The 20,506-nt window shown below is 33.3% G+C and overlaps 1 protein-coding gene and 1 long non-coding RNA gene across 2 annotated transcripts in view; one reads left to right on the forward strand and one right to left on the reverse strand.

Annotated features, from left to right (window-relative positions):
- The window catches only part of LOC107992553 (uncharacterized), a 47,592-nt gene that overhangs the window by 21,136 nt on the left and 5,950 nt on the right, over positions 1-20,506 (forward strand). The window contains 9 exon segments of the mRNA XM_062072336.1: positions 9,794-9,997; positions 10,250-10,336; positions 11,254-11,439; positions 11,550-11,588; positions 14,334-14,525; positions 16,448-16,542; positions 18,118-18,354; positions 18,737-19,081; positions 20,094-20,365. Of these exon segments, the coding sequence (XP_061928320.1) occupies positions 9,794-9,997; positions 10,250-10,336; positions 11,254-11,439; positions 11,550-11,588; positions 14,334-14,525; positions 16,448-16,542; positions 18,118-18,354; positions 18,737-19,081; positions 20,094-20,365 (1,657 nt within the window).
- Positions 9,351-20,097, reverse strand: LOC133665774 (uncharacterized). Its single transcript, XR_009829054.1, has 2 exons — positions 20,009-20,097; positions 9,351-10,007 (listed from the first exon to the last, which is right to left on the reverse strand). It is a non-coding gene; the product is annotated as an uncharacterized LOC133665774 (long non-coding RNA).

Consider the following 20,506-nt stretch of genomic DNA (forward strand, 5'->3'; position numbering starts at 1 on the left):
CATCGACGGCATTTTACCGTCCGTTGTCCGTTTTTTCATTCAGTTCTTGTCGCGCAAAACAAGTTGCACAAGTAGAAACGTTGCAATTATATTTTCCTCTCTATTCGGATTGTTGTTGTTGTTGTTGTTTCATTTACCACAACGTGGATAGCGTTGAGAATATAATTTGTTCTTTGCTGACGATATTCCTTCCTTCTTCGCATTTGAATTTTAATAATTCGAAATTTCAAATTTGTTGGATCATTGTCTTTTTGGGCATCGAGGGGATAAATTTAATAATCCCTTTCTTTGTAACATAAAACATCCTATTTCATATCTTCGCAAATGTACGAATCAAAAACGAAGATGAATTTAAAATAACCTCTCTCCGCATATATTCAACAATATATTCCCAAAATATCCTATTCCCAGAATTATTTAACAACGTCAAATCCCTTCCCGCGTTTACTTGTTCTTCTTCTTCGTACGAGCGAATTGTTTCCAAACGCTTCGATGCTCGTAGCGTAGATTGTCGATATAAACCGGTATATCGACGATAAATTTTACTAACCGGCCGATTTACTTACAAAACCCGTCCCCTCATTCGACGCTCGACCGCCGCGGCCAATTAATTCGACGAAGTGTATAAACGCTTGCGACGATTTTAACGGGGAATTTTCAGCGGTTATCACAGAGATACTGATCGCGGATATCGTGTATATATGAAATTGAACGGTAATATCGAGGAATGGAAAACAGAGATACCAGAGGATATACCTCGATCGGGTTATATTGCACCGAGTTCTAACTACGAAGTGATTAAACTATTAACTTTGATCACAACGTATCGATGTCAATATCACCGGGGGAGAAAATTATTCACGGTAATTCGATATTAACGCGGCTCCACCCCTCCCCTCCCTTCCTCTGTTTGTCGGATTTTGTAGCTGTAATTGCGATTACCGCTCGCTTAGAATCGATATTGTGTATATGGAGACTGTTAATAGAGACGGATATCGTATGTTGCAGAATAATCATATTAAATGGGATAATAAAGTTGCGGGGGCGAGCACGATTTTCGATTTTCGAGGGAAGGAGGGAAAGGAGGGATGGTTAGATGTTGCCGCGAAAGAACGATTAAATTACGCGAGTAACGAGTATTCTTCCTTCTTTTCACTGTAATGGATAAAATTGATCGAATTTGAATTTCGTTCAATTCATTTCCCTTTTCGACTTTTCGATTTGTCGTCTCGTAATTTTATTAATATAAAAGGATAATCTTGGAAATTTTATAAAAATTATATTTCCACGTATGTATGCAAATAACGCGCGTGTGTATTAATAAATTTTTAAAGTTATTTACAAAAAGATTTGTAATACCAAGTTCCATTCATTGAAAATTTTTAGCCGAATTAGATTAACGATATTGGATTTCATTGGTGTCACGCAAGCCAGCGCTAAGCATTTCCAAAAGCTTACGTTGCATCGTTAATTTATGGATCGATATCGAAATACGCTATTTCGGCCTTTGGCCTTGGTTATATTATTCGGAAAGGGACGTTGCGATAATTACGGATTATACAATGCATTTCAACAATCGAATTTCACCCGAATTTCACGCGTGGGCGATATTTTCTTTTATTCGACGACATCGACTTGAGGCGTAAAGAATATATATTTGAGAGTTTGGAGAGTTTGGATAATTATTTTATAAGAAATATATTCGAAAGTTATTTTTTTTTTCGTTATTGGATATTGGTAAATGTCAGGATAATTATATATTTTTCGATATCCGAAAAAACATTGCATCTACGTGTGTATTCTATTATTTCGTATTTTTTTTTTTTTTTTGATTTTCGTAGTAGCTTTCGAAATTTCTGTTCGAAAAGGACACGGTTTATAAAAGCATCGACAGTATTTTCTTTTAACCATCAGGACCAGTTGATGGTTCCATTTGCTCCTCCTAGATGTGTATTTTTATGTCTCAAAAACGACCATTAGAGATCGATCACCTGTTGCTCTCGGTATTGGAAAATATTCAAACGCCTTTGAAATGGCACAAAAAATGGCAAATAATATCTATTGACGTATGAAATTTTCGTTTACAAGCGATGTTTGAAAAATCATTTTGATCCCATCGGATTTCCTAGTTTTGTGATTCTAGTTTTTTTTTTTTTATTAATATCTATTATATTGCAACACGTAATTTACATTTATCCAAATTTTTATAACAATATTAGCAATCTTAATACGTTAAAAAAAGGACAGAATTCGTTTAATAGATTGGAACGATCGATCGTTTGGTCATTTATTGAATCGAAATATAGCCAGTGTTATCGCATTCTTTCCATCTCGATCATCTAATCGATATTCGAATAATGGCGCCACGTTCAAATTCTTCTTTTTTCCAATCTTTCATTTCTGAAATTAAAATTATTCATTAACTTAAAATACATTTTTAAAAGTATCTTTGTAATCATGAGAGAACTACATTTGAGAGAAGATATACATTCTTTTATAATAATAAAAACAGAATAATCTCTTCTGTAAATTATTTCATTTTTTCCTCGGGTTTTCCATTAATCCTCTGCAAATTCTTTTTTTTTTAAAAACGTTTTATTAATAGCACTTGAGATTAAAATGACAAAGCGTTCTTTTTTTTAACGTGTATTTCATTAATCAGATTTGAAAGATAACAATATAATCTATAGATACTTTATATTTAATATTCTCTAACAGAAAATGGAAACCCAGGTCCACCATTCGAATTTCATTATAATAAGAGAATTCCATGTAAAGTTCATACACGTACAATGTAATTTTATATTTAATTTAATTTATTACCCGATGATGATACTTTCTTTGTAATTTATAAAAAACGTATAAAACGTTTATTTTATTTATTGATTAATCAACGAAGATAAACTCCAACTAATTTTAATAGCAATTTTAAAATATATTGTTTAATATATTGTTATTTATATTGTAATATTCAGAAAATTATCTTATGTAGAAAATATTTAACGTTTAAATTACCTTCTTTTTTCGTCGAGTTTCAATTCACACCACGAATCTTATTTTATAAATATTACACTCTGTATAATTTACATTTATTTTGATTTGAGTAAAATACGAGATAGCATATTTCTTGATTAAATTACAGCGATGGAAACTACTTTCCCATCCACGACTCTTCCTTCGAAAAGACGGAACGAGCGATTTTCTTTTTTTAATATCGTTATCAAAACGGTCCTCGAAGAGGAAGCAAAGGCAAAAGTATCGATTAAATTTTCCACTTTTCGCTTTCCGCTTGAAAATTTTCATTGTGAATTTCGATAAATCACCGACTTCCCACGCTCGGATAAATCATCACGGTGTGAAATTACATCACTTTCGAGGGCTCCGAACTCGAATTGGCTGGACTGGGGAGGGGAAAGAGGAGGGGGAGGAGGTTAAAAACGTTAATAAATAACAAGGGGAGAAGGCTGGTTAAACATTTCTGTCGGAATTATCCGCCATCTCGTTTCCTCGATGAAATATTTTCCCGCGTGTGGAAACACGATGGAACAATTACAAGGGAATGGGAATAATATTAAGAGCGTAGTGAAAAAAGTTTGGATTCTTTTTTTTTTTTATCCTTTCGCGCGAACTCTTTCTGATTTGACCTGTGTGTGTTGCGAGTTTATAAGAGAGAACGTTCTTCTTTTTTCCATTGGTCGTTTGGTATTCTTGCATGCATGGAAGGATTGAAATTAAATTTGCTTTTTGAAATTTCAATGCTACACGAGTTAAAGAAGGTATGGCGATCTTAATCTTTCGTGGAATCTTCTTTTTCGACAATTTTCATAATCTGTCTAGAATTTTAGGTATGTATTGTATAATTGTATATAATATATATAATGTAACAACAAAAATGGAAGATTCGTGCGATTATAAAGTGATTGACATTTAAAGGATTAAATAAAATTTCTTTAGAATATTCTCAGAAATTCTCTAACCACGAAGAATAAAAATTTTAATTCATCGATTGGCGGTATATCTTGAAACGGAAAATTAATTTTAACAATTTTGTATTGGTATCGTTTTTAAATATATAATAATCCCAAACATGGAGAATAAATTTAACTCGAAAAACAACTCGAAAATAGGATAATAATAATCAATATCTGTTTTCCAGTTTGTTTAATGCGATGGAAATCGAAAGATGGTGGATGCGAGCTGCGCTTCCGGCGATACCGGAAGTCCGCGATTCGATTGGCCAAATCTAGCAAGAAGAAGTTAACTTGCGCAACATTTCATTGGAAATTGAAGCAACGATCAACTTCTTCGATTTCGACGAAGTAAAGCGATGAATGGCAATATATTTCGCGTAAATATTTATGCAAACAATTCTTTTTAATTAAATTAGTGATTTGATAGATAAAATTTTGACTATTAATAGAAAAAAAATTATAAAATACGATGGAAATTAAAATATAATATTTAGTTTTAATAATAATCTTCGAATTATCTAATTGAATATTTAATTAGAAATGATGTTAAGAATAAATTTTTCAATTAACTTTTTAGAAAATTTAATCGAAGAGATAAAGAAACGAGTTGATTATATTATTTTACGTAACGATTATCCCATTTCAATATTCAAAATTTCCTAATAAAAATGGAATTTCCAATATTTTTATAAAATATTCGTAAATATGTAAAACCTCTTCTCCATTATTCGAAAATAACATCGCACGTTGTTTCCAATATCTTTTACAATTTTAATCTAAAGAAAAAAATGCGTTCAACACTCACCACGATTCGAATTCGAGAGAAACTACGATAATTCCATATCCAAATGAAAAATATTACATAAAATATATGTAATATTCAAAATCGAGAATTCTCAATCTGAGATGAAACGTCACGAGGTCAGTCGCGTATTCTTTTAAAAACAAAAACGAGAGATGGATTGAAGCGAAAAAAAAGAAAAATAACGAAGAGGAGAGAGAGAGAGAAAAATTGGGTTGGCGTCGCGGTGCATCGAGCAGATTGACCAATCCGCGTCTGGATCGCGAGGATCTCTGCGTCGCACTGATAAATCGGATTCCAGCTGATAAATCAGCCGTGGCGCGACGATAAATTCGGCGGACGTATCGCGAGGAAATATCGCGTGATCGTGCCCGATTAATAACCGGCCGATCGGCCATCTTCGACCGCCATGTTTTAATTAAAAACGCGCCCTCTCGAGCCACCTCCGCGATCTTCCTCTTCGCCGAATCTTTATTACTCCATTATACTCGTTATCCTCGTTCGAGATCGATTTTTTGGAGTTTTCGAATAATATTTTATACACGTCTTTACGACGAAACTTTCAAAGTTGGAAATTTTAAAAGTAACTTAATTTTCGATATTCGAAGAAGATTTCGAGAGATTTGACGTGAATGTTTAACACTGATTTTATGATTTTTGTATTATTATTCAAAATGAATTTTTTTTTTTGGTTGTTGATTCTATTATTTTTTTCTAAGAAATATTTATGCGGACGAAATTTTGGTAATAAGCTTGGTTGAACTGTAAGCATAACAAGTAAATGGTGCATTACTCGATAATGACGTCGCTTATGGAATACCTGTTAAATTTAATGCAATAAAGGTTTGCCCTCGAGTTTACCAATACTCTCCTCTTTTGATGGCATTTCTCAAAGGAATCGACTCTATAAGGATTGCCTTCGAAGAAAGGAAAGTCTAGTTGGACTTTGAACATTGTTTAAAAAAAAGGTGAACTTTTTTACAAAGGTAATACATTTTTTTTTCTTTCATAAAAAAAAGTAATCTTTCTAAGATGAATCTTCAGCTAAGAAGACTCTTCAAAAGATGTATAACACGCTTTTTTTTCTTCTTTTTTTTTGAGAAGATGATATCTCGAGGATGTCTAATCGATTAATCCAAAGAATCTGATATTTTCAGGCTCTTTAAACCATTGAATTCTATATATTCGCGTAGAAACAAACAGAAGAAAGGAGTGAATATGTTAAGAAGAAGAGAACTGTTATAATTGTTCAGTTATTCGATCAGTATTACTTCCTGTATCTTGTCTGGGAAAAGAAAGAATCCCGTAATCTATTCAATCATAATCTTCTCATGACTCGAGTCTCGACATACACACACACACACACATAATGACGATTAAAAATATTAAATTCTTACAGATAAGTATAATTTATGGCAAGGCGGATCGTTAGAGGATGTAATAGTACAAGATATCATACGGTTTACGAAAATTCCTGTTACCCTTTGTCTTCCATCCATTATTCAAACACTCATCCTGCGAAAATTCATTATATACACGCTTTCATAGCTATTGCAACATTTTAATCGCTAATTAGAAATACCATGATATTAATCTTTGATATTAGCCAGCAATCCAGATATACAAAGATCTGTCAAATTTTTATTACAATCCACAAGTCTCCCCACTCTCGTTGTTCATCCATCCTTCTCCAGGATCGAACCAAAAATTATCCAAAAATGCAGGCACACGTGATTAAGACGGAAAGCAAACGCAAGTAGAAGAGAAAATATTACTTAAACTCTTATCTAATCTTATCTCCACTCAACAACGAGTGTTGATCGAAATATTTCTCACGAGTGCATCGATACACGGTGCACATAGTCTTCTTCAGCCTCATCGGCGACCATCACCTTGCATCGAAGACAAAGGTCATCGGGCGCAGCCTTGGTCCGTTCGCGTGTGTGAAAACGTCACGTTATACACGCGTGTAAACGTTGTTTAGCCCGCGGCCAGGAGATCCGTTCACGTGGTTCGTGGAAGGAGAAAGGTTGAACGAAACGGCGGGAGGGTCAGAGGGAAACCGTGAAGGCAACGAGAGAAAGGAGGTGGAGGAAGAGGGGGTTGGGGAGAGGGCAGAGTTCGCTCCATTCATAGCTGTAGTATGCACACGCCGCTCCAATGTGCACGGGTGCACCGTTGCGCTCGGTGCAGTGCGTGCATCGCGGTGCAGTGACTCTCAAGGCTGCGCCGTGGCTCCGCCTCCCTAATTGACGCCGAGCGTCAAGGTTCCGATCCTCGACTCGAGGATTCCGAGCTCCTTCGTTTTCTTTTCTCCAGGATTTTGAAATTTGAACAAAGGAAACGCGCTTCCTTTTACTCGAGATTTCGTTTTGGAGAATTTGAATTCTGCGTCGAAGTATCGTGGATGATTCGAGGATGGTTTTGTTTCCTTCCTCTTGTTTTTGCGACGAGAAATTAGCAAGGGATTTGTTAAAAATTTCGAATCGAATTTTTTTTCGCTGTAAATGTTTATGGATTGAGAACCACTGATCCAATGCGGTAATGGAAAAAGTAAACGAAATTCTAAGATTGGTGTATATACGACGAAGTAGCGTGTAGTTTTTTTTTTTTTCGTATTATCAGAATGTTGGGGAGAATGTTAAAAGAATTAACTCAACGAAAGTTCCACCCAACAAATTTGACTCCCCTTTCCTCTCCCCAAAGATGGAATCTTTCTCGACGAGACACGCCCGTTCCTCTGGCTCTCTTCCGGTTTTGCACCAGCCAACTTGGCTTCCTTTTTCCGCTGAGTCAACAATAAAGCGCCCTTTCCCCTTTGAGTCTTACCAGTTCTTTCGACTAATAGCACTCTAATTCTTCTCGTAGTCGCTTCGTCAACTTTCTGCTTGTTTTCGCGGTAGCGCATGTAAGGGAGAAATTGCGAGGTTCCATTATTTGGCCGCAAAAAATCGATGATACGACTCCGTCTCTTCCTTCCTTCCACGTTGTTTGTTCGAACGGAAATTGATATAACGTAACAATAGTATATCTGTCACACTTTATAGAGTCGGTTAGATTAGGATTAACTTTTTATCGATTTCAATGAAATTTTTTGATCGATCGTAAATGTGAATATCGAACGAAGGAAAAGTTTTATTTCGTTTAAGATGGGCGAGAGCTGATAGAAGAAAAATATTGGATTGTTGAACAAAACGTATCTTTTCTAAGTGGAGTAAAAGTCGATGTTCGATTATTTTATACACAGATCTCATATTCTTAAGTAGAAACGGTCGACTATTGTCAGACGTTTGGTGCATCCATTAAATTTGAACGTAATGTAATTTTATTTTTTCTTAAATCCGATTCATTCATATTCCTTTCCCCCAATATCCATATTTTATATGTATACCTGTAATATCTTTATATCCGTTTTATGTATTCATTATTAAATCTTCTTGTTCGCAATTTAAATCATTCAAACGCGTAAACAAAATAAACTCGTTCGACATTAATTTATATTCCTTCTCCTATTTCTCGATAATATCGAATTAATATCAATTTACAATCACATTTGATAATCTCGCTTCCATAAACAAGCCAATTTCACAGTTTGCGTGATAAACATTCATTTCCATCTTCGCTCTTAAATCCTATTATCCCTCCTTTTCAAGCACATTAGGTTAAACTAAAAATATCTCTCGTATCTCTCGAAAATTAATTTATCGCACGTCCATTTCACGTATTTTCACACACACATATATATATATATATATTTATTTTTCTTTATTTCCTCCTCCCTTTTTTTGGCTTTAACCGTCAAACAAAGATAATTTTTTTTCAAACGAAAAAATCGTTGCGATCCAGTCAGAGGTTATTTCATGATCGTGTTATTCTAGCGTGTACAGCTCCATTACAAATTGTTCCGCAGTGATTTCACATAATCCTATTCACTTGATGGAATAGGTTTTGAAAGCGAGATTTTGCCGCGGTACGATCGAAAATTCGTGTGGAAAATCCGACAAAATGAGTCATTCAAAATCGAATCGGAGCAGTGGACTAGGAAAAAAAAAGAAAAAAAAGTTGATGGAAACCTAGAATTTTGAATTGTTTTTGCATTTCAAATGGCCAATTTTTCTTTCAAACTTGTTCCAAAGTTTTTTTTTTTCGTTCTCGTTGAGAATATTGCTGAAATAAATTATGAATTTAAAAATATATTATTTGCTCCTTAAATAAGAGTGGTATTTGAGATATGAATTGATAATATCGAACTATCGATTCGTAAAATACACGATCGTTTTTTCCATTTCGAGACAGAGAATAATCTTCATTTTCGTTCACGAATTTTAATATTGAATATTATATATGTTACTTTTTAAAGAATTTTTCTTGATAAAAATTTTTATTTGACCTCTTATAAATATTGTTATATTAATAACTTTGAATGTTAAGATTAAAAATATATACATGCAAATTTTTCTGTTGTAAAATACAACCGAACAAATAATCGTATTTATTTTTCACATTTTAAATGAAATTAAAATATCTCCAAACGGAATAAAATTGAAAAGGTTTCGATAAAAATTAAATAAACGAAATTTATCACAATTCATTTATTTATCGAATATTATTTACAATTTATAAAATTTCACTCATTCATCAAATTATAATATCACTTTTACTTTCCTACCAATTCCCAATTTTTGTATTTGCGATTACTTGCCTGAGAAAATTTTATCAAAAATTTATTTATTTTTTTTTTTTTAGAAAAACCATGTCAAATAAATATATTTGAATATTAAAACATTTTCTACGTATTCACGTTTTGAACATTTAAAAGAAAACGAGGGAAAAAGATTGCAATTTATTTGGCAATTATATTCTACAAATAAAATTCTTATTACATCCCACAAATTTTAAAATATCATGGAAGGGAAGTTATCTTTTCGATTATTACAAAAACGAAATATTTATTTCAAAAAACACTTTTTTATTATATCTCAGAATAATTTATTAACTGGAACGAGTTGGTCTGTCGCAGGGTGCAGATACGAGGGCCGCAGATACGAGGAGGGCACGTCCGTGGTCACGTCCGAGCCCTGTTTGCAGTGCAGGTGCAACGAGGGCGCGCTCAGATGTCGTCTTCGAGTTTGTCCACGATTACCAAATCCACCACCCACGGGATGTACCGTCCGCTCCCCGGAAGAGAACGTCTGTTGCGCGGAATTAGTTTGCAGCGAGACACGTTAGTACGACTATGGAAAAAAAAAAACGGTTTAGTTGCAATTTATTGATATTCAATAGAATTAAAGAAATATTATTTTTTTAATATCGTGATAAGTAAACGTATACATAATTAAATATCATGTAATTTAACATATACTTTGAACGATATTACACATTAGTTGATTATATTGTTTCAATCACGCATTATTAATTATTCAAAAATTTTTATTCGAATTAAATTATAATTCAAATATAAAGTACATTCTTTCAGATGAAGCCGTGAGCATGCCACGAAGATCTAACGCTCATGTGGAGCAAGATGAGGGGGACGAGGATTACCAGAATCCTCGTTTTCGAGGTAATTGTCGTGAAGTGGAAATTGGAAGATAACGATCAATATTGATGGTTATTGTTGTTTCGACATGTTGTTGCGGCAACGGAGTGTAATAATTGAAAATTCGTATTGAAGTATCGCGATAAGGATATCAGGATCGTTACGTCCTCGAAAAAGTAACGTAATACCTATTTTTTACGAAACTCATCGGGGTGAGAATGACCGTTGTGCTTTATGAGAGCACAAGTACGGTTTACACTTTGGTCGTTGTTATCATAATCTATGATATGCCACCACGGTCCTACCATTTAAGGGCTGTTATTACCCTCTACTTCGTTAGTATTACGGTTTACGAGTTGAAAATTATCGCTTCTATAACATATGATTCAGAGTTCCTATTATAATGGCCTGTGATTTAGGATAATTGTCGTTAAACCACACGAGATTCAATTTTTGCTATTACAAACTTATTGCTACCGATTCTAATCATTAACTCTTGAAAAAATCTTTAGAAATTACTCTCTTTCCTTCTTTTCTTTTCTTTTCTTTTTTTTCTGAGCTTTTAAAAGTTTTGAAACGAAAAGATGATTCAAAATTTCAGACAATTTGAATCTCCAAATATATTAAAAATTATCCTAATATAAGTGAGTTCTTTTACAAATTCTCAACATTAAAATATCTTTGGCCAATTTTTCGTTATTCTCAGATCCTTCCCTATATTTTCTACGCATAATATTTTCCTTTTATCCACATCCCAAACAAATGTTGCGAATTCTTAAAACACATTCTCCGATACTTCTCCGTTCCTTCTTTCCACCCTTCTTTTCCACGTGTACACATGTGAAAAAGTAAAGCAGGCAACTTTCAAAGCAGACCACGTCCGAGAACGCTCGTAGTTAAAAGATTCAACCGGGCTGACGGTCGTTCGTGTTAACAATCAGGTTGCCTGCACGAAGGCGTGAGATACGGGCCAGGCTCGGCTATGATGGGCTCACGTAGATGCGAGTACTGCTACTGCATTTCTGGCGCGAGAAGATGCATCCGCCCGAAGTGTCTCCTGCCCCTGCCAGGATGCACCCCGCTCTACGCCCCGCACTCTTGCTGCCCTGTTGCCTACAACTGCACCCGTGAGTACCAATTCTATCGATCCGCGGAATCATAATTCGTACACGGAATCATAATTCTGTGCCCCCCTCTGTTTCTTTTTCTTTTCTTTTCTTTTTTTTATCTTTTTAAGATCTCCATTCGTCGACATTGGCGCCGATCACGGGAAACGGTGAGTAAAATGATTCGTTTCTTTATTTACTTTTTGGTTTGTTCTTTGAGGATGAATCTTTGCTTTGTAAGGTTTTTTATCTGCTCGCCAGATATCAAATATTTAATGATAAATATAACGAGGTACAATAAAGTATTTTATATTTTACAAACACGAAAGATTTTACGAATATTTTGAGGTAAAGTTGATTTAAATAATCGGATAGATATATATTATATTGTAATCAAATATATCGAGGAAAAAATATATAAACAAATGGAAAATGTAATAATTAAATATTTAAATTTAGGAATATAAAATTCTCTAAGAAATATAAAAATTAAAATTTTTCAATTTGGAAATATAACCGTTGAAAAAAGAAAAGGAAAAAGAAAAGAAAGATAAAATTGTTAAATGCAAAATATCAAAGATCGAATTATAATAAATAACAAATTTCCTCCAAAGTTCGCCGTTCCACCAAATCAATTCTCCCAATGTTTATATTTCGACGCGGAGGTTAACGATTGTTCGCGTGTGGATTCGCTCAGTTCGTTCGTTTCTCGAGAGGCGTACGGGTGCGGGGCCGTCTCTATCCGGTGAAAGTTGGGACGAAAAGTTGAACGCGATAAAAAGGAAAGTTTGCCTCGGTCGCTGTATCAGCCGCTTTGGAAGAAGCCCTCTTTCCCTTCCACCCTTGCTGGCCGAATTTAAATTTAAGCTCGGCTTATGAGGAAAAATCGCATCGCGGCACAAAATCAGCTGCATGGCGAACTTTAATCCTTTTAAATTGTGCTCGGCTTTATCGCGCGCCGAGTACCATCTAATTATCCTTACAAAGCACCTTTTAAGAATTCCTTTCTTTCTGTCTTTTTTTTCTGCTCGATACGCTATACGTTATTTTTTTTCTTTTTGGTCGAAAGTTTTTTAAAATTTATCATGCTACGCGCGAGTCGCATATCAAGGAATATCGAACTGATCAATTTTTTTGAGAGTATTTTTATTTATTTTATCTTACTGTACTCTTTAATATTATCAATTTTAGAATTTTTGTTTTTTACTTTTACGAATGTGTTTGGTAATTTAATATTTTTTTTATGGAATATTTTAAAAATTTCAAAAAACAATGAAAATATTGTGCTCTTTTCATCTTCCAAAAAAAAAAAAATGAAAGCCAGTTGCATCATCGACGATACAAATATCCTAGATTATATATTTCTTCGATTAAGAAACAATCGTAGGAAAATCGTAGAGTTACAAAAATATATTTATATCAAAGTCTTTAAAGATGCGTGAAAAGACTTTTTGAAAAAAAAGGAAAAGAAAAGTTGGAAGATAAAAACGTCAGTTCTAAGTAACTCGGGGGTAGCGTCGAAAACGAAAATTCACGGAAGTAAAACAAATGCTCGACGTCGCCGTTTCACGCGTCAGATTTGCCGGGGAACATGATTTCTCATTTCCACGGAAGAAAAGGGGCCGCCGTCGTAAAATTGAATGAAACTGGGCGTTAAGTGAACGAGCGGAGGAACGACGGCCCCTGCCTCCGTGGAAATCTTTCCGAAGCGAGGGAATGTCACGGGATAACGTACCGTCGACGTGCACACCGTGCTTTTATTGCATTAAAACGGTTCCTTTCAACACCTACGTATGCGCGCGCGCTACGTATGCATTGAGATGGCACGAAAAAAATCGAGATTGTACGATTATTTTTCTAATAGCGAGGTAAGAATATAAAAAAAAAAGGTAAAGGTAATTTTTAAGACGCTGTAAGTTTTATAGGATGCTGGAGTTTTGATTTTTATTTTTATGTATCGAAAAAGAAGAAAGAAAAGAATAAAAATGAGGGAAAAATTAGAACAATATTTATCCAATTATTGTTCTTTAATAATATATATATATCACTTTAATCGATCAAACAAAACTTTTCGTTGTCTATCAAGAGACCAACATTCTCAGACGTTGATTGCCCGTTTAATGGCCGGTTACACATGACCACTTGAAACTTAAACCTCCCTCTAAAGCCTCGTTTCCACCCCATTAGAAGTCCTCTCCGACCGCTGACTTAATCCCACGTGCCAGTTTCCCGGAAACTATCCACGAAACTGGCCTTCCTCCTCGTTTCGAGTCACCGCCAACCGGAAGTCCATCGTGAAAACATTGAATAACGATCGAGCAACGGGCTCCATTGTTCCCTTTGCGTCACCGATCGACGGAAAGATGCAGTAATCGTCTAATAACGTCCTCAAGTGACGTTTTCGAGATAGAATCGAGGAAGAATCGATCGAGTTCCTCGGCCTTTTTATTCCTCGGCTCGAATAGTGAAGTCGCGAGGAAATTGGCTTCCATTGGTTTATGACGATTTCCGGCGAACAGATTTCGCAGATTCTATTGCCAAGAAAGTTGTTTCGTTCGTACTCGAGTCGAAGATACGATTGGAAAGTTAAATTAATGGATTATCAAGCTCTTGAAAATGTACGGGAACAAGGAAGAAGTAGAATATATTTGGGAGATAAGTTCGAGTATAAAATAACTAGGGTAACTAGTTAATAAAAAATAACTAGTAATAAATAATCTCTCATATCGATCGATAAATCGGACAGATATTCCTCGTTCATTTCCCTTTAAAAATAATTTAGCATTATTTTTGCAAAGATATTGATCGTCCTGTAAAGAATTAAATCTCTGGAATTATTCTGTTTAAAGATATCAACGATTACTACTCGAATGAAGAAAGGGTTGAATCTCTAGAACCGAATTTCCATTCCGTAGGGTGCCGTGTGGGATCGAGGATGTACGAGGAGGGCGAGATGGTACGGGACATCGAGTGGAAGGCCGCCTGTGACAACTGTTTCTGCGCCATGGGCGCGATACGTTGCGTTCCCCTCGCTTGCGCGCCTCCTCTTCAAGGCTGCAGCCCGATCGTACGCGAGGGACACTGCTGTCCGTCCACCTACAACTGCAGTGAGTCGCAATGCCTTCGCATCAGGGTTGCCACGATTTCGCCTTTCACCCGACTTGGCCCACCCTTGGATTGTGTGTTTTCCGCCTCGTGCTCGATTATATTCTCGCCGTGGAATTCTCGTATTACGTCTCTTCTCGATGATATCGCGAATTTTGTGAATTTGTTGGAATTTGTTTTGAGCGATTGTACGAATTGGAATTTTAAATTATTTTATTCTGATCGAAACTTTGTTCGAAATTTAACATAAGGATCGAAATTACAGAAGTTTTCTTAAATATGTCAATAATAACATGAGTTGTCAATAATACAAATTGATGCAATTGTAAATAAGATAGGTAGATAATGTGAGAGATGATATTACGAATTTTAAAAGTTTAAAAAAGATTTAAAGGATCATTTATTCAGTTTGGTTTTGTTTTAATTTAACGTATTTTGAATACTTTACATATGGATTGGATTTTTTTCGAGGCATAAAGTTGAAGAATTGCAAAACAACGATAAACTATTAAATACAATTACTTGCTTTAATCATCACGTTGCTATAGAAATTATTTTCCATAATTAAATATATAAATCAAATCTGTTTCTAATCAATTGAGATACTCATTGAGATTGATATCTCACGTATTATTGGTATCTTCAGAATTGAAATTCGAAGTTTCAGTAGAAGTATGCGAAGATAGAATATGAAATCGATGGTTTGTTACGACGAAGATATTGAAGTTGAAGTTGGAGGATTTCTCCGGAGGTATTGAATGAATTTTTTAACGGGGGAATCGGGGGCATGAACGAATAAGTTTTGGATCAAGTTAGGATGCTGAATGAGAATCTGCGATGGATAACGGGTCACTGAATGAAAAAATATGAAAAGCTTTCAATATTTTTTTTTTTATTTTACTTTCCAACCGAATCGTATCGTATTATTAATACATTCTCGAGAGAATTTTCATACGAAAATTCAAGATTTACACAAAGATTTTATTTCGCAAACAAATTTTCCAAAAGAAATTAAATTTTTACTAAGAAAAAAAAATTCCAATTCTAATCTCGTAAGATTGAAAATGTCACGGCATAGCGGAAGTTGGATTGAATTAGGAAATCGCGCAGGAAGCGTGGAATCGCATGGAAAATCATTAAATTTGAATGCTCCGTTGAGTATCCGGATTCCGTGAAAAGGATAATATCCTCGGTGATTTCGTGGTTCCCGTAAGGATTGGAATTTTTATCTCAACCTCTTTTAATTTTTAAAAATTTTTCCTTCTCTAATATTCTTTAAAAATAAAATTTTTCTTAATTATGAAATATTAATGGTATACATATTTATAATTTATAATTTAAAATTACATACGAAAGAAAAAATTTCAATTCGACTCTGAAATGACTCTGAAAAAATTATATTCGAAATAAATATTTATCGCTAGTCCGAATCTCGGAAATTAAATAAGAAATTTTATTCTCCTTCAAAATTTTTATATATTTTAATAATTCCTTAATAATTCTACAAATTTCTTGTTTTTTCAAAAGTCGTCATAATAATAAAACAGTTATTTATCAAAACAAAATAATCGATATGAAACAAAATTATAAACTATAAATTTTCATAAGATCAAAACGAGATTAAATATTTATCGTTTGTAAACTCTAGTTTATAAACTTTATAACGAAGGAAGAAATCTTATTAGTCTCAAAAATTCTCGTAGCGTTTCCATCGATCCGACTTTAAGCAGGAGCACAGGAGGCAAACGATCGTTCCAATTTCCTTTCGGTTCTCCTTGTTAGGGCAAGTCGGTAAAAGAAAAGGCGGAAACACACAAGCCGGATGGGACGCCCAGCAAAAACCCTGTGCTCTTTCACAACCCTGATTACCACCTAGGTGTTTTAGCCCGAATGCCATAAGAAACTGACAGATTAAACGTTCAAGGCGGTAGCATCGAGGTTAAGGCCACCCAGAACTACGCCTCGTACGCGTTCATCAGCAAGGACTACGCCAAGTTTCGCAAGGAGACCAATTTCTTTGTACGTTTCTCATTTATTTTTCAATTTTAAATCCTTTTAGTAAAATATCCTAATTTTCTTTGTTACATTTTTATATTTTTTTTTTATTATATTATAGCTGAAATAAATTTTTAAATCTTTCTTTCGAATGAATTATTTTAAATAATTTAAGGTTATCTTTTATTAAAAAAAAAAAATACTAGATGAGTAAAAGATTTTTATTTACTAAATAATATCATAGGGATATTTTTTTTATTTTATTGTTACTGAATATGTTTAATTTCAAGAAAGATTTTTAAAACTTTTATTTTTAATAATATTTTTAATAATGTTCAGTAATGTAAATGTAAAATATTTAAAATGTGTATATAAATATTGAATATTATACAATATTTACATAATTCTATATTTTTATTTTAATATCTCATTCATAAAATCGATATTGCGAATGCAAAGAGATTAAAATAACATTTTTAAATTTATTTCGATTCTGAATTTTTATTATCTTTTTTAACAGTCAATATTATCATTTCATTTTATCGTAAATCTATAGTTTAAGCAAATTTCCATGTAAAATTTTTTTTATTCGCAATATAATATTCGAGAAAGATTAAAATAAAAATTACTAAAAATAAAATCGTGTAAAATTATCTAAAATTAAATTAGATTAAATAGAAACTAAAATAAAATTACCAAAACATCATTTTCTTTTTCTCTTCATCCAATTACGTCTTGCAAATTTTAACACTCGTTTTAATGCACGTTTTAATTATGACTATAATATCCTTTTAATTATAAATATTCGAGCACAAGAAGTTCTAGATTGAACTAATCCATCTTCCAGTATCACGAACAGTTCCTAAAGCGTCGAACATTAAGCGACAAAATCGTCAAGACAAATGACCGTATAATTGTTTCGAACAGTAACAGCTGAGTAACAAATACGAGGAACAGGACCGATCGGTTGAGTACCCGTATCTATGTACGAGGAATGCATCGTGCTGCGTTCCTCAACTAACTAAGTTAAACATCTAACTGACATGGCACCCATTCCGGCGGGTTTGCATTAATTAAATTCCACTAGGCTTGTAAATCACGCGACAGAGGGCGCGAAACTGGTTGTCTTTTATGACAATGGACGACAAGTAGAATTGAGACTCATTGTTACATAATTTATTTAAAATAAATTTGATCGTGTTTCTAATATGAAATATCATCGATTATCATTTCTTTGTTATAATTAATTTGTAAATTTTGGTGAAGTTTTGATATTGTGGTAGAGAAGTTATATTACGATTGTTAATGTATTAATAAGATTTGAAGGAAGATGGTAATTATAATGTTGAATTTTAATTCTTTTAAAATTTTTCTCAATTTCATGATTTTAATAATAGGATTTTAATAGAACATGTGATATAATTTCTAATTTTTTAAGAATATATTACGATAACGATATTTATAAAAAATGGATCAAATTAATAAATTAATGATTAAATCATGTATCTCAAGTATTAACTATTTTCTATTATTTATCATAAATCTAAATAAATGAAATCTATATTAATGATAAATTTTAATGATAAATATTCCAAATAGCCGGCAATCGATCAAATAACAAATCCTCCAGTGGAGGGACGAGGTCATCGAGTGGTCGAGGAACGGATCGATTCCAGTACGAAGGAACTCGTGGAGGAATCTTCAATAGTGACCGATTCCACATCCTGGCCGTCCACCTTCGAGACAGACATCATGGACAATGAGATCCTCGAGACAGTAGACTACGTGAAATCTAATCCAGAAATTGCCACTACCACTCCTGCTGCTGTTGATGAGGTAATTTTTGAATTGCAAATTTCGTGAAATATGCGCTTTATAGATAAGAAGATATATCCTTTAGATTTTTCAAGACTGTTATTATTTATTAATCTAATCATTAAGTCAATTTGATAAAAATCTTTTACAATTTTATTTCAATTTTAAAAATTTAATTGCAACAAATCTTTATACTAGATCTTTTTTTTCCCAATTTTAAATTATTATATTAAATTTTCCGAAAATTTTTAAAAAAATTTCAAAATCAATTATACATCACTTGCAATCAAATTCAACCATTTTATACTCATCAAAATTCAATATAATTCAATTTAAAAATTACATATCAACCATTAAATCTTCCAAATAAAAATTTCAAAATCAATTACATGTCATTTTACAGTCAACGACGGTTATCGATTCGACTACTATAGATTCAACTTCGTCGATCAGAGATGACGATCTGAACGATTCATCAACGATTTTCTCGACGAACAGTATCGTCGAATCGACGACGATCACCGTGAGCGAAGATCTGTCGTCGACAGACGACACAACGACCACCACGATCACGACTACGACTACTGAATTGACCACCTTGTTACCAGAAGCGAATGGAAACGATACAGTGACGAAAGTGCAGGGATTGGAGGAAGAGAAGATGCACAACGTGACTGTGAGGAACAAGAATACGACATCGACGACGAGCGGAGATTTCGAGCAGGATTTCGAGCACGCCAACTCGACGGTTAGTGTGCAAACAAATTGCTCCAGGATTACAAATAAATCGAGGATTCTCAAGAGGATACGGGCGAGATTCTCTTGGCTCAATCGCTTGGAAAATGTTGTTCTTGTAGATAATTTGTATTTCATTTTGTGAGGAGATGATATGATTTTAATTAGTGCAATTGAATTGAAAAGTCTATACTATTGTGAGATATAATATTATGTAATATTATATAATACAAAAATCATGATTTTAGGTTTGAATGTTTATAATCTTTATAAGAATAAGTTAAAAAATAGTTTGATTGTATTAATTTAATAATTTATAATTAATAATTAATAATTTTTCATTCAGTATAAGAAGATATTAAGTTTCTTATGTCTTAAAATTATTTGTTTAAGATTATTATGTATTTATTACTAATTAGATTATATCTATTAAGAAAACAGGAATTTTTTTCTGATAAAGTAATTGAATATAAATTTTTATCAAGTATAATTTTTATAAGAAAATATAAAAATTTCGTAGGAAATTAGATTAGATTTTCTTGAAAATGAAATCTTGCAGTATTACAAAAAAATTACAAATTAATATCTCAAAGAAATAAGGCTTTATTCGTCTTTTACCCTTTTCAAAGAAGTTTATTTTCATTATAATTAATTACGATTAGGATAAAAATTTAAAAGAATTAAAAAATATAAAAGCAAAAAGAGTCAATAAGAAAGGATAAGAATAATTTTTTTCTATTTCCCATGATCTAGATCATTTTTGCATAAGAAGAAAGACTCTAAAAAAATTTAGTAAACATTGATTTAAATATTAAAAAATTATTCGAAACAACTAACAACTAACTAACTAAAAATAAATAAGAAGATAAAATAGAAAAAAATCGATCTTTCACGATATTAAACACGTCATTCATCTTTGACTTTACACTCGTAACCTCACCATCGATCAATTAACGTCGAGTTTATCCAACTAGTCGATATCAATTCACAAGTCGAGGTTGAACTACATAACCTGTTGCCATTAGGCGGAAACGATGGAGACCACGGAATCGATGGGCAAAGGGACAGCTACCAGAACATCATCCACCGTGTTAATGCCAGACGACATCCTGGTGATGAACGTGACTGTGAAAACGAACGTCTCGGTCAGTCACATACAGGGTGTGACGATCAACCCTATTAGGTCGATTCCGCCGGACGTTGAGGCTATCCTAAACATCACTCACCGTGAAAAGGGCGAGGATTATGATTACGACTACAGCGAACCAACATTGCCGCCATCATTACCGAATGTCAGGTAAGGTAAATACTATTGATTATGTTGCAGGAAATATAGAAGTAAATTGGATTGAGAAAATTTATTCAAAATTTATTTTTTAATTATTTGAAATTTTATTAATAATTATTTTCTTATCAAAAGAAAAAGAATTGATAATAA

The sequence above is a fragment of the Apis cerana genome, linkage group LG3 (genome assembly GCF_029169275.1).
Source record: "Apis cerana isolate GH-2021 linkage group LG3, AcerK_1.0, whole genome shotgun sequence".
NCBI lineage: Eukaryota > Metazoa > Arthropoda > Insecta > Hymenoptera > Apidae > Apis > Apis cerana.